Source organism: Gopherus evgoodei, chromosome 1 (assembly GCF_007399415.2).
Source record: "Gopherus evgoodei ecotype Sinaloan lineage chromosome 1, rGopEvg1_v1.p, whole genome shotgun sequence".
Classification (NCBI taxonomy): domain Eukaryota; kingdom Metazoa; phylum Chordata; order Testudines; family Testudinidae; genus Gopherus; species Gopherus evgoodei.
The window spans coordinates 190,491,353-190,507,532 of NC_044322.1; the positions used below are offsets into that span (position 1 = coordinate 190,491,353).

General features: G+C 40.6%; 1 protein-coding gene across 5 annotated transcripts in view; it reads right to left on the reverse strand.

Moving 5' to 3' along the window:
* Positions 1 to 16,180, reverse strand: part of CD247 (CD247 molecule) — a 114,468-nt gene that overhangs the window by 28,708 nt on the left and 69,580 nt on the right. The window contains exon 1 of one of the 5 annotated variants that reach the window (XM_030581120.1): positions 1,269 to 1,417. The exons of the other annotated variants lie outside the window; for them this stretch is intronic. Within the exon in view, the coding sequence (XP_030436980.1) occupies positions 1,269 to 1,278 (10 nt within the window). The 5' untranslated portion in view covers positions 1,279 to 1,417. Of the gene's footprint in view, positions 1 to 1,268; positions 1,418 to 16,180 lie in introns of those variants that run through there. 5 annotated transcript variants of the gene reach the window in all.

Sequence of the window (16,180 nt, forward strand, 5' to 3'; positions counted from 1 at the left end):
CTTCTCAAACTGGGGGTTCTGACACAAAAAGGAGGTGCAGGGGGGCTGCAAGGTCATTTCAGGGTGGTTGCAGTATTGCCACCCGTACTTCTCTGCTGCCATCAGAGCTGGGTCGCCGGAGAGCATTGGCTGTTGGCCAGGTGCCCTGCTCTGAAGGCACCGCCCCATTAGCAGTAGCGCTGAAGTAGGTATGTCAAAACCATACTATGCCACCCTTACTTCTGCACTGCCATCTTCAGAGCTTGGAGGCCAGAGAGTGGCAGCTGCTGATCGACGGCCCAGCTCTGAGGGCAGCAGCACCAAAGTAAGATGGCAAGACCATACCATGCCATCCTTCCTATGCACTGGTTCTGGCAGAAACTCTGCCTTCAGAGCTGGGCTCCCGGCCAGCAGCCACTGCTCCGCAGCTGCCCACCTCTGCAGGCAGCGCCATCACCAGCAGTTGCATAGAAGTAAAGGTAGCAGTAGCGCAAGCCTCCCTTACAGTAATCTTATCTCTCTCTCTCTCTCTCTCTCTCACACACACACACACACACACACACCTCTCTCTCTTTTGGGGCAGGACAATACAATTACAACACCATGAAATTTCAGATTTAAATAGCTGAAATCATGAAAATTTTGATTTTGAAAATCCTATGACTGTGAAATTGATCAGAATGGACTGTGACTTGATAGGACCCCATTTATATCCCACAGAGCAGAAAAGTGATAGATTATTCCCAGTTCCTACAAGGGTAACCCATTACACCTTTTTCTTAAAAAGAAAAAAAAAAGGAAAGAAAACAAAAAAAAAAAAAACCAACCCAAATACCACCACACAATTTAGTGAGAACTGAGTGAAATAGTAATTAAAGAAGAGGAAGCCTGTGGGCCTGAGAGAGAGGGGCCATGCTGAAGTCAAAGAAGAGCTCAGCTCTGAATGCAGCCTGAGTGCTCGGTGTGGTTACAGAGAGCAGTTTCAACCCCTCTACTCAGAGCTGACAGCTGTGTCTCTTGAGCGCGAGGTTTCCTGTGCTATGTTGCAATCCCAGGGGCTTATCTCCCAGTCATCTATCTACCCGATGTATACATACACGCAGCATGCACACACTCCCGCACCTCCCCACTACTGACGTAGAGCCAGAAACTAACAGCCTCACAACACTTTTCAAGGATGCCAGTCTCCAGCATTTCCTAGGAACTGGTGAGCACTAACAGAATTGAGCCCATTATTCTTGTCTCAAAGCACAACCTTAGAGGTGCTAGTCAGACATTTCATAACCTACATCCATCCATCCATCCATCCTCTTAAGGGCAGAGGAGAATTGGCCAGGACACCAAGGCAAATTCCTCATGCAGAAAGTACCATGGGATCTGATGCGTTCATCCAGGATGATGGATTTCATGGGCTTCTCTCCAAGCAACTTGGTTATCTGCCGCAGAACAACAAAAAGCCGACATGATGTTGTCAGGCTTCAATCCTGTGGTTTGAGGGATTCTAGGTGCTTCAGTCCTGAAGAGTGGGCCACCAAACCATCCCTCTCACAATCCAGCAATCAGGAGCCAACTGTTGTTCATCCTACTCATTTGGGCCTCAACTCAACAAAGCACATGTTTAGCTTTAAGTACGTATGTGAGTAGTAGTCACATTGGGACACGTGCCTAAGTGCTTTGCTGAATAAAAGGCTTAATTAAATTAAGATGTTCAGATACTGCAGTGATGAGCACAGTATAAGAACCTTTATACAAAAGAAATTCTGGACACATTCTGTTGGCAGTAGGAAGATTTATATTCCATTTTAAAGGAGCCATCTAGACAGACAATTAGATGGAGGGATAGGGATTCTATAACCTCTTAGGCCACGTCCAGACTAGGGTATTAAAATCGATTTTAGATACGCAACTTCAGCTATGTGAATAACGTAGCTGAAGTCGAATTTCTAAAATCGAGGTACTCACCAGTCTAGATGGCACGGCATCGATGTCCGCGGCTCTCCGTGTCGATTCTGGAACTCCGTTCGGGTTGATGGAGTTCCGGAATCAATGTAAGCGCGCTCGGGGATCGATACATCGCGTCCAGACTAGACGCGATATATCGATCCCCGAGCAATCGATTTTAACCCGCCGATGCCGCGGGTTAGTCTGGACGTGGTAGACTACCCTCTGACCCAGCCTGGGTACTGCAGCCTCTATACTCTGTAACTTGGATAAAGGAGTCATTGTTTCTAGACCGCCACCGCTCTGCAGTTTCATAGCAACTTCTATCCAAGCAGCTCAAGTTGCTTTACAAACATTAAGGCCTGCAGCACCTTTATCCCGTAAGGCTAGTATTAGGCCAATTTTACAAAATAAGGAAGTTGAAGCACAGAAATTAAGTCCAACATTTTCTAACATGGTCACTATTCCGAGTTCTCATCTTCTGACACATTAGGCCCCGCTTTGACAAACACCAATTTGAGTCAACAGGAACTGCAGCTGTTCAGCATTTCAGACACTATAAGACTGACTCTCCAGCAGCTGAGCATCAAATATTATTTTTGGCGCACTCGTGCCTCTAGGAGTCCTACTCCATTGTGCTAGGTGCTGTACAAACACAGAATAAAAAGAATCCCTGTCCCAAACCCAAAATAGTGACCAACTTTGACATTTCAGCTGAATGTGACTTGCCAATGATCACTCAGCAAGGCACTGGAAGAGCTGGGATCAGAATCCAGATCTTTGGCCATATACTCCACTCACTATCCCATACTTCCTTTCCTTTGGGAAAGGACAGGAACAACTCCAATTTCTATTTCTGACCTTAAGTGCTGAGCTGCCTTTGTGAAGAAAAAAGTAGTTCAGGCATCAGCTACTGGCTTAGTTTATTTGCCCACTTAATATCACAGGCCACAAAAATATGGGGCTGAAGTGTACATTGTGGAGAAACCCAGGACTGAACAAACATGGGGACCAAACACCCCTCTCACCACAGGACAGGGGTGGAGGGGAATCCTCTAGGCCAGAGTTTAGGCACCTTGGTGAAGCAGCGTGAAGGAAACAAGCCAAGAAGGGACGAACCCAGGGACTGGCTACCTCACACTTCTCCAGTTAGCAAGTGCAGAATTGTTTATGGGTCTAGTAAATGATGCTAGGAGTTAGAAATGAGTAATCACAAAAGTAAACAGTTCCTGTGCAAATAGGGAAATAAAAGAGTTCAGGAGGCTACCCCAGTGTAATGTTCAAGATCTATAATGCGCAGATGTGAGCAATCACATCATTCACCACAGCTGGAGAGTTGCAGAATGTGTTTCCAGACAGAGATTTTCTAGCTCTGCCTTTTCAAGCCAGATACTTTCAAAACCAGCAAGTGAATGAATGCATCCAAAAGCCACGGATATTGTAGCAGCAGATCTTCCTCCTGAGCTCTGAAATATCACCTGGGAAGGAAACTCTGTATTCGCTACTAGCTCATCACCACCCATGCACGTAACTCACAGTGGTCAAAGTGCAGCTGGCACCCTATGGAGTTCTACAACATGGCCTGTTGTTGCTCTTTTCCTTAAAATGGAGGGGCAGCCCAGACAGACAGACTGCAGGGCCCAGGTTCTTTCTGAGCCAGTCAGGCTGCTTAGATAAAGATAACCCATTGCATGCTGATCGTCTCCACATGCTACACCTCCATATGGAAGATGAAGGAAGCTACAGACAGCTCCATTTCTTGCCATTTTGTGCAACCCTCAGGCTCCTGGCAAGTCCTTGGAGTCCCAGTATTTAGACACAATTCAGGCAGACACTTATGGGAAGGTTTCATGAGGAAAGCAATAGGTTCAAGAACAGAGGAAAAGAGCACTGTCTTTCCTCCACGGGTATGGCCACAGCTTAGAAGGTGTTTTAAGAATCACAGATCTGAGCCCTTCCTACCACAGCACAGACTAAGAACCACGGATAAAAAGGTCCAGTGTATGGTGACAGAAGCAAGTCTGAGCTATTTCAAGGGGACATAGCACACTCAAAAGCATGAGAAATCACCTGTCTTCCCAATCTGAAGGGCTGTGGGGGAAAGGAGGGGGGAGGAGGAAAGAGATGAACTTTCAACATACCCATAAAACACGGTAACCATCCTCATCTCTGAATGTCTACTGATCCTCTGTCAGAAGCAGAGGGGAGGGAGAGTCTCGCTCATCTCTTGAAGGGGACTCCTAGCTTCATCAAAACAGTCAGTCATTCTCAAAGAAAGCAACTGCTTGCAAAACTGAGAAATGAAAGAACTCTGCACAGAGGGCTTTCCTGACACAAACCTGATTAAGGCTCCTAGTGACTGTCACTAGGAGCAGTAATGCAGATAGAACCCTCCTGTCCAGCGGCTTCAGGACACGGGCATTAGCCACATAGCCCCTTTCAGCTCTTAGAGGTGTATTAGACTAGACAGGTGTTTTTCTAGAGTGAGCACAGAACCATATTCAGAGATGGAAGAGACCTTAGAGGTCAAATCTAGTTAATGCAGGACTGTTCCCTACAGTATATTTTCTACTGCTTTGTCCAATCTATTTTAAGTGCCCCCAACTGACAGTTTCTACCACTTCCCTTGGGAAATTATTTTACAGACTAATGGAGTTTACAGTCAGGAGCCCAAATAAAACAGATTATATAGACTGCGAAGTAGAGATTGTTTGAAGCTTTCAAGTCCCCTTGGGGAAACCAAAATCCTATTCTGTAGGAATGCCTAAAAGTTCTACAGCTTACAGTAGAGATACTGTAGCAATTAGGACCATTATTATTGTATTATATTTTTAAAGGTTGCTTCGAGCTTGGTTACTTCTCCATTTATTGATTGGTGGGTGGTAGCTTTTTGTCCCTCCTTCCCCCCCGCCCCACCCAAATTTAGCTCTCCCTACCAGATGTCTAATGTATCAGCCTCTCTTTTGGAGTTTGTGTGTTTAAAAACCACACCAGTACAGAGCAATACAACACATGAGAGGATGAGGTAAGGATGACAAGGACAATCAAATATATTTTTGTACACATATCCACCATTCAAGCAGGCAAATGCATAAAGCTCTTGAATAAATGACCAAGCTAGATCACGGGGGGGAGGGAGTGGGGAAAGGACAATATGTAAATAGACAGCCGCTGTCTCCATCCCCGCAAAAAAAGGCCTCAGCTCAGGGAAATTTTTAGTAGCTACAAATTCTTCCAGCTGCTAGTCTAGAAGGACATTTCACACGCCACTAGAAAGGGAATTTCCCCTACATTTGCAATCAAGTCTTGACAATGAGATCATGTCATATCCAAGAAAAAAAAGCAATATTATTGCAATGATATGCAGCTAAATATGGCACTATATTTGCAGAATTATTTTTGTCATTTTTAGAAGCTAAGATTCAATTTGTAGAACTTATCTCAAGAATCAGTTGGATGATTATAAAAAAAGAAGATGAATCCGTATAATGGGTAAGGGGGAAAACTTGATAAACAGCCAACAAACTTGTAAAGCGTATAAACAAAGAAGGAAGATAAAATATTTATTGTATAACTGGGAGTAATCAGAGGACACTAAGAAAACCAGACTAAATTTTCCCCTATCTGAAATACCATCCTGGGACAGTGAGAAAGACAAAATATGAGGAGTTGGAGAAAGGATGACACAAAAGAGTGATCAAGTGTAAATATATTATTGTGCACATATCCAGCCACATTCAAGAAGGCAAACGCATCAGGCTCTTTTGCTGTGGAATCATCACCCAAGAGATACGGGCATCCCACCAACATGGAATTTTAAAGTTAGACTGAACAAAACAAGATATTAAGCACCAAGCAGCTTGGGACAGGGACTATGCCTGGTACAGCACTCAGCTTGCTGCTGGTGCTTAACACAAATGAAGAATTGCTAATAGTATAGAGAACAGTCTTGGACTGCATAACCTAATCGGTATCTTCTCTCCACACCACCCTCTAGCCCCGCAAATCTCCATCTTGTAAAATTCAACTTCCTGATACTGCATATACCTATTCCTTGGATGGGGAATTCTATCAGCTGGATGATTTTGTAATAATGTTACCTGTGCTCAAATAGTTAAAACTGAGCACTGTCTTTGGACTGCTAACAAGGAGCCCATTTAAACACAATCTCAGCATAGCAGCCACAGAGCCCAGATGACTCTTTCATGCCTAGAGGTGATCTCATAATAGCAGAATTGAGGGACAATTGGCCAGGGTATCCAAGTGGGCTTTTGGGGACGGAAAGAGCCTTGCTCTCACGCCTGTTGTTGAACTCGGCTCAGCAGACACTGGCTTCCAGAGCTCGCTAGCTTAGTGAAAAAAGCACCACTCTTCTCCGCTGAGTTCAGTGCCAACCCTGGAGAATATATTCCAAATCAGCACTCCAAAATCATGCAAACTAGGACGGAGGGACAGGAGGAGAAACTACAGCAGGAAGTGTGTTATAGATATGCTTTTGGGGCACGCCAGGCACCAGCGTGGAAGTGGCACACGAGCAAGAGCTACAACGTATGAACAACTTGTTGCGATGCAGTCAACGTGGATCAAAGCTGCTGCAGCTGCAGGTGCTGCTGCTGGTGAGCACTTGAAAGAACTGGTCGGGCTGCACACAAAACACACCCCATCCTGCTGGCATGAAGCCAGTTCCTCTTCTGAAATCAACTGCTTTCTACACCACTTGGGAGTGCCAAGTAAAGCCCATGCCAGACAGCAAAGGCACATGCAGACCCTTCGTTTACCTCATGGTAGGGGGCAGAGCTACTTGACAGTCAAAGCCATCCAAATTTGGATTAAAGTATAAAGGCACTTGTAAGATGTCTATCGTTCAAGGTTCTCAATAGACTTTACAAACATTAATGAAGGCTCACAACCCCTATGATATAGGGAAGTACCCTTACAACCACCTTACAGATGAGTCAGCAAATGGAGGTACCAAAGAGTTAAGAGACTTGCCCAAGGTCATACAGGAAGTCAGTGACAGAGCTGGGAATAGATAGCCTTAACTCCCAGTCCCCTGCTCCAACCACTAGATAAAACTGCTATCTACTAGGGAGGGAGAAATGATAATCAAGAGAAATGGTTGGATTCATTCAGAAATGCCCCCAATTTGAGGGTGCTACCCAGAAAGCAGGTTCTGCTCACTGCCCTTGATCTGCATACCTGCAACAGTAGCATTTACATAACTCAGACACATTCCCACCTGGTTAAAATCTAATTACCAACTATCAACATCAATCATCATCGGCAGCACTTGGAGAGATCCCACGGATTTCTTCTGGGGACTTCAGTGGGTTTATTTTGCATTGTGTGTCATAATGCACTGTAAAAAGCGACAAAGAGTCCTGTGGCACCTTACAGACTAACAGAAGTATTGGAGCATGAGCTTTCGTGGGTGAACACCCACTTCGTTTACAGATCCAGACTAACACGGCTACCCCTCTGATACTTGACATAATGCACTGTAGGCATCGACTTCAAAGAGCTGTGACTCAAGGTGATTTTATATCTGTTCAAGTATAGATATATACTTGCAAGTTGGATTCTTTGTACGTTTATAGTCAAGGGTGTAGATGCATGAGCAACTGCACAGATGAAACATGGTGCCAGGCAAGGAGAGAATTATAAAAATGTCCTGATGAGGAGGGAGCAGGCAGAAAGAAGTTTACACCAGTCATAAGGTCTGAGGCTCTGTATCTCTGTCTCAGGCAGGCAGAAGGTTAAAAGCAGGCGTACCCATTACATTCAATCCCCTGCTGCTGACCCATTTAATGAACAGCCATTTGTGTCACTTCCCCTGCCTCTGTTCCCTTCTCATGTGGCGAAAGAGAAACATGGCCAGAATACATGCAGCTACTATAAATGCAGAGTAAAGAGAGAGGTTGAGTTTGAACGTTGGGGTGGGGTTTTCTTATTATTATTATTGTTACCACCATCAGAGTACCTCAGACTGTCCGGCAAATACTAAATAGTTAAGCCTCACAAATGTCCTTTGAGAAGACAGTGATCACTTCACCCACCTCCAAAATTATCATTTCTGCCGGGGCTGACAGCCATCGCTACTTTGCTGTGTACAGTGCAACAATTTGTTATATAGACTTCAATTTAAAATCAAAATGAAATATTGCTACACAAATGGAGCATTGCACCCCATTTTGGAGGACACCAACTCAGATTACAGTGTCATTTTATTTGTATTGTAATACTTTACATTTACCAAATTTGTGTGATGTACTTACTTGTACAGTATATAACCAAGGAATGCTGTATATGTGCATGTACAGACTTGGGACCTAAAATTATTGGGAGCTGGCAAATTTGCTATAAAGTAATGCATTCTAGTAACATGAAAAGACCAGTGGGCAGAAACACCCACCTCTCAGTTCTGCCGCTGACTTCTGTGGTGTTGGGCTAGGTGCTTCACCCCTCTGTGCCTTCATTTCTTCATCCATTAAATCGGAACAATATTTAGTCACCTAACTCTCCTGGGCATCGAAGTGCTTTCAAAATACCAAGTGCTAAGAATTTTTATATGCTTAGATATTTCAGTGCTGAGTAGAGCTGGTCGGAAATATTTTAACTAGACTTTTGTTGGAAAATGCTGATGTGTCAAGACCTAAAATGTTTGTGGGAAGTGGGTTGGTTTCAAATTTCTCATTTAGAAAAAAGTCAGGAAAAAAAAAAGTTTTTACATTGAATTGTCTGATTTCAAAATGACTTGTTTCAAAATTGAAGTTAATTTATAGTAAATATGTTTTTAAAAGTTGAAATTGAAATGAAATATTTCAACTGACTAAATCCATTCTTTCCAGATTTTTTGGTTTGCAAAATTTTTTGGAGTGAATTTTCATCCCAATTGTTGTTGGGAAAATTTTTGAAATCTCAAAAAAGTTCTCCTGGAATGAAAAAAATCTAATTTCCTGCCCAGCTCTAATGCTCTTGCTGTAGAAAAACTTAGAGATAGAACAATATCTATCTCATGGAAAAGGCAATTCTCTTAAGATTTACCAGAAGGGTCCAGATCTGTCCTTGATGTCAGACAGTGTTGGTGATAGACTTTCAGGTAAACAAGCATATCAATGTGTACATTAAAAATTAATATTCGTTTGCATGAATTATCAACCAAATGTTGGTATTTATTGCATGTATCAATTTTTATTACTAATAAAATTAACTTATCAACATTAATGGATAGTGATAATTGTTAGACAAAAAATTGTATTAACTGTTTTATTTATCAGTTTTTATTCATGCGTGTCACTTGTTTTGTTAGTTCATTTCTATTAACAATATGTATTAATTTAGTCATCACATTTTTAAAAATGCAGTTCATACAATCAAACAATTAATGCTGAAAGTGTGCATCTACCCTAAAGATTAATATGTAATGAAACTTCACAGTACTTCATAATCTGCACTGAACGAAGCATAACCTCTTCTATCTTTGAAGCCAATTATAAAAAAAAAGTTAAAATTTATCTAAAAAAACTGAACCAAAAAAAAATATATCACAATGTGGCACATTTTCTGAAAGAACATTTGCTTTTGTACTTTTAAGACTTTTGATTCTATTTGAAGTGAAGCAAATTGTGTAGTAATTAAGCTGCTGTTGTGGATCCACTTAAATAAAGCCTTCCCAAAAACATTCACTTGTTCAGTTCTGGAGTCAATTGTCTGACTTTGTCACTAGTACAATATTCAAAATGGTTGCTGACAAAAAACATTTTAATTGCACGCAGCAATACTCAGCATCAAATCACTTGAAAATATTGGGCCCAATCCTGCAGCCTCTCCAGGCATGAAATTCCTATACTCTCACTGAAGTCAATTGTCACAGTTCAGGGAACTGTATTTGCATCTCTCCCTTGTGGTCCAGCAAAGAGGCCCATTCTAGACTCCAGGCGCCTTGGCTGTCACTGCTCTCAGGCAGAGTCATGTGTTTCCCCCTGCTGACTGGGATTTTTCCTGTCTGCACACTGCCTTGCCTACACCAAGTCCCAAGCAAGTCAGACTGCCATAACAGGCCTGCTTTGCTTTCTCCAAGAATCAATCTATAAATAGCATAATTCACCACGGAAGTTTCCACACAGCCCTTTCTAAGCAAGCACATTTTTTCTTAAGGTGAAAGTGTTACAGAGAAAACAAATTAGAACAATAAATGGAACCTATGCACATCCTAATAAGCTTACCAGAGATCACTCCAATTCCATGGACTCCAACAGGTGATTGGTCATTCAAACCCCACCATGGGGTTTCTCCGTGGTTACAAGTTCACAATACCATTAGCTCACAAACAACAGACCCAAGAATCTGAAACTCACTCCTTTATACAGTTTGGGTCTTTGATTCTGGGACCCTGGGAATAGATAGTCAGCCTCTCCTCAGGTTGTAGCTTCCAAGAGCTGGATTTTTGCTAAACCGGGGGAGGGGGAGGGGATGGGGAGGAACATGAAACGAGGGTACTTGCATTCACCTCCCCCTAGATATTTCCCATGAAATCCCCTTCTCATGTACCGTCCCAAAAGTTGATTGTCTGCCACATTGATCAATATAGTCCTTTGATCATCCAGGCCCACAATAATACTTAATCTTTGCATGGAAGACAATGGATTCAAAGGGTATCTAAACTCAATATTTCCTGCAGATATTGCAGGCAGTTGCCCTATCTGTCTCAAGAACTACGCACAAAAAACAGCTGCAGAACCAGGTCAAGTCAGGAAATGGAGTGCTGTAAAAAACCCAGACACAAAGATGGAAAAAGAAATTGGGGACATGTTTGTTTATAGATATTCTGCCCTCAGTCAGAAAAATATGTTCTGAGAACAAACATGTTGACATTTAAAATAAAAAAAATATTCCTTAAGAAAAAAATACCACAATATTCTACCGTAATGATCAAACCACTGGAGCAATAGCATTAGAGGCTGATGTCATCCCATTACTGGGAATACTGTAGGGTTTTTATCTATAGTAGTTTTATTAAGCATGAATCTTCATAGCAAGAGAATCTTCTCCACACTTTCAAACTTGTTATTTTTAATACAGAAAGTCCTAAACAAAATTAACAGATTGAATTACAAGAGTATGAAAGCAGAGCACAGTAAAATATGCAAAAAGCCCTGTAATCCCACAATTATCTTATCGATGGAGCTCTACATATATATGGTACTTTATAGATCACTTAGAACTATAGTACTTTTATAGAACTTTTCCCAGAAGGTCCCTCTGACCAGGTCAGACAAACACAGTGAGGGATGTCAGTTTATGCATGGGAAGGTGATTGTTGTTCTACAGAACAACAATCTAATTTGTGGCGTATAGCATTCAAAATGTATGTGTTTTTCTTTTGGACCTTTCTGGGAAAGTATATTTATCTGAAAAACACTGCAGAGAGAAATTCCAGAAGCCCAGTCTTGCTTTGGTTGCATATACATATATGCATTTACCTCCTCCATAATTCCAGGAGAAGCATCAGAGATACTCCCACCGTAGTCAGACTCTTCATATTGAAAGCCTGCTCTATGGATCAGTTCCCTGTCTCGAGATACTGCTTTAAAAGTACCTCTCTGAGTTTGATCTTATATTACCAATGTTGGCAAAACTCCATCAAACCAATGGCATTTTCATAGACTCATAGACTCATAGACTCTAGGACTGGAAGGGACCTCGAGAGGTCATCGAGTCCAATCCCCTGCCCTCATGGCAGGACCGAATACTGTCTAGACCATCCCTGATAGACATTTTCGCCTGCATAATCAGTACGTGTTTATGCCCAAGATAGATTCCAGTACTATTTTGTTCAACCTTTAATTTCTTAGATGATCATTTATTGCATGTCCCTGAAGTGATCACTTAAAATAAATTATATTCATTATGTATCTTTTTTCACTTTAATTCTGTGATTTTAATACTTGGTTGTACCACTATTAAACCTGGAAAACAGATCAGTATGGGGCGGAGGGGAGAAAAAAACAGTTCTTTTGTGGACTTTAGCACTGGGTCCAAGCTGATAAGGTACTAAAATGAGGTTTACTGTAGAATTTCTGTTGCTCCATATCTCTGTCTTTTTGGGTTATTTCTAGAGCCATATTTTATATTTTACTCTAGAAATAGCTTACAGACAGCACCAAGTAACCAGAGTTTATATAATAGAGATGGGATACTTATGTATCTGAATAAACTTTCAAAATCCACGATACTGGGACACCTCTGGGACCATAAGCTACATAAAAAGGCTGGCTGGCAGCGGACTTATTTTCTACATGCAACTAAAATTGTGTTAAAGTACAAGTGTGATTCTGATAGATCTGAATTTGTTTCATACAGCTTTTAAACTACTTTTAATTCATAAAAACTACAAGCAATATGAGCACAATTACAAAACTATACCAGTGGCGAGTAATTAAAATGTCTATATAACAGAAAATGTTTAAGCGTGTAGAGGGTTGTTGGTGTCTATTATACTTCTGTTGAGCCTGCCAGTTGTTTATCCCACATGAAAACCCTAGTTCTGCTATTATACATTACAATTCTTCTTTCCATTAAAGAGTCTGCTTTATTTTGTGCTAATTAAAATACATCCCACAGAATAAGCCATTTTGAAATGAATGCTGATGATTTCAAATCCACAATTTGAAAACTATTTAAAAAGTTACCTTGCTTGTACAATGATGCTCAATTCTGATCTCACCCATGCTGGGGTAAATGAGGAGTAATGTTATTAGAATTTCATTGATGAAAGGTTGATTATATTCAGGTCCATTGGATCCAAATGAAATATAAGTGAATGCAAATAAACTGCACAATTCCATTCCCATCTAAGGCCCCATCCCTGCAATCAGTTCTGTCGGAGTGGACATATGCAAAGCACAATTGAGCTTAAGGGGATTTGGCAAGGACACAGGGATCCACCTGCATGGATCTAACTGCAGGATAAAGATCTTAAGTCAAAACAAATGTTGCCATCAACTTCAAAAGTAGCAGGTTTGGACTCTAAGCAAATATGCATAAGCCACAGAGGGATTACAAAAATACATGCAGTAATACAGAGATAGGAGTAGCATTTTTTAAAAAAGAAAAAACAACAACTTTATTTTGAAATATATGTAATGTTCTGAATATTATACTAATACCTAAAGTTCCTGGGGCCCATCTGGGACTAAGCCAAAAAAAAAAAACTGTAGGCACTGCATGACAGGGTTCTGTTCATATTGCTCTGAAAAAATACTTACAGTGTGAAAGTTTAATTTTATACTGCATGTTTCACATCAGTTATGATTAGTATTACAAGAAGCTGTTTCTTACTGGAAAGTCATTGTTGAGTTTTGGAAGCTGTAAAGATTAGCAGATATTCCTGTAAAATTATTTTTCTCCCCCTCTTCTGTGGGTCTTTGATATTTCTACCAATCCATGCCCTGTTTTCAGATTAATGCTTCAATCGGTTATAAAAAACAGGGTCAGAGGCACCAGAGGCCAGCAATGCAGTTACTGCAGGACCTTAACTCGGAATTGCCTCACTTTTGTAAATTCCCAGTGTGCACGGTTCTAATAATTATCATTCAAAAGCTGGAACTGCATCAGCAGAGTTTATTCCTGGAGAGCAAAACCAGAGGAGGAAAAAACACAGACAGACAGTTTAGCTCATTGCAAGGATCAAATTCTGCCTTTGATTGTATGACTCTCCAAACAATTTCACTGGGAATCTCTCTCTCTCTCTCTCTCTCTCTCTCTCTCTCTCTCTCTCTCTCACACACACACACACACACACACACACACACACACTCTGGACGTGTTCAATAATGAAACAGTTACCCCCTTTGAATCAATATAACCCAGGAACAACAGCTCCTATTTCAAACAAAATTATAGATTTCAGAAATCACATCAAACATCATGATTTGTGCATCCTCTCCATTGGTTTTGTGTCTAAAATGATGCAAAACTGATAAATGTCACTGCTTAACAGACTGCATATATAATTATTACACCTACCTCTGTAAAGTACTTTAAGACCCACAGAGAGGGTGACCAGATGTCCCGATATTAGAAGTTTTGTCTTATATAGACCCTATTGCCCCTCCATCCCGATTTTTCACATTTGCAGTCTGGTCACCCTACCTTCAGATAAAAAGGACTAGAAAAGCAATTTAACGTAATGCACATCAAAATGCATTTTATTTCATATGCAAGTATTATGCAAAAAAAACAAAAAAAAAGAGCTCTGCAATGGAGAAATTAAAGCAGAGGTTAATTTCCCCCAATTCTCACTGACATACATACACACGCACATACACACAGAGCCAGATGTACCTCGTTCCACTGAAACAGTTCTGCAAACCTTCCAAAGCCCTCCTTCTCTGGTAGGAACTTCAGTCTGCTCCAGTACTCAGCCATAACACTATAATCAATGTAATACTAATAAACCTAGGGGGAGGAAAGTCAGCCAGTTGAAAGGTGAGAGGAAGCTTCTAGTCAGTTATTCGACTAGCATATTTGGTGATGAGTGACCTAGGTTATACTGTTTTAGGACACGGTCATCACCTTTGTATCAACATTCCATCCTCCTGGCCATGTCTCCCATAAACAACATTTTTGCCTGTTAAAGATCACACACACAAAGAGTAAGATAGGTTTTTACCAAGCATCGGCTAATGAATTTAAAAAAAAAAACAGAAAAATATTTTACCCAGAGCTTAATAAATCCTAGACAAAGCTCTCTCCTACATAATATATAGCACATTCCATTTCTCTGGACAGCTAGAGAATGTGAGGTTTATATTGAGATTTATAAACCATATATCACAGCTGAAACCATGGCACTGAATACTCTGCCACAATTGAAGTTGTCAACTGTCTGCAACTTAGAAATAAACATCTTCTAGACTGGTTGTTCCAAGATTAAACTATGTCCAGTTTCTATGAGGTTCCATTAAATTATCAAAATCGCCTGCAGAAAAAAGCAACAACAGGCTGAATGAACACAATCAGATCTAGTGCAAGATTATATTTCATGTACAATGGGTTTGTAATTTGAGACCTGCGTAGCTAACAAGAAAAAAAAAGGATGAGCTCTTATTTCAAAGTTAGTGGTGCTCTTCTTCCAATATTCAGTGTCATTAAATTATATTTCTCCGAGCCTATATTTTAGAAATGACATAATTCTAAAATTTAAAAAAAATCTTAGTAAATTAATACGATTCTACTGAAAGTCACACATTTGCCTGTATATCAGATGAATGGAGACAATTTGTTTATCAAGGTCATGTTTCACATTTGATATTTTACTGCAAAAGTTGGATGAATTAACTCTCTCATGACATACTCTGTATTACAAACAGTCAAGCACTAGTAGTAGAGGAGCAGTTTAAATCTTACCGTTCATTCAACCTCCATTGCCAGGTTGTTATTAGTAGTGTTCAGAAGACCCAATGATAAACATACGGAGCCATATTCTGCTCTCATTTACACTGCTGTAAATCCAGAGTAACTACACTGACTCCAGGTTTACCTCAGTGCAACAGAGAGCAAGATTAGGTCCATGATGTCCATAATGCTCACAGCAGATGCTTGTTACAGCAGTTTTAGTTGGTGATTGTTCAATTTCAATCCAAGTACAAAAATAAAGGAAAAAATATATAGATTTTTTTACATAATAGGGCAAAGATTATATTATGGAACATAATTCTAAAATTAGGGGCAGGTAACTCCAAATCTTCAGGAATACCCGGGGTGAGAAGAAAGGGTCTTTCTTTTCATTCACCTATATCTATATTGGTGTGCCGTACAGCCTGAAGGCCCAATCCTGCTCCTATGAGAGTCAAGAGTTTTTCTTCTCTTATTAATTCTGATAAAAGAATGGTTGGGATTATCTGAAAACAAGAACACACACTAATGTTTATAGATAGGAATAGAAATATATTTACACGGTTTTAACCTCAGCAATCCTCCCCAAACAACAGATGCATAAGACTTCGTGAATACTTGTCATAAGTCCTTTAGAGGAGAAAAAATTTATACAGAGAATCTGTATCTGCAGAAAACCAATAGCCTGGTATATTCAGTAGCCTGAATATTTAAAATTGTTTTCTGCAACTACACAGAATGTTGAAGAAGTTCTCCTCGTCTTTTGATTTTCACTCTACTGTCAAAGGGATCTAGATAAATGAATAATTCTGTTAATGCCAGTCAGGATATTTTAGAAAAGGGACAAAAACACAGCAGGGAT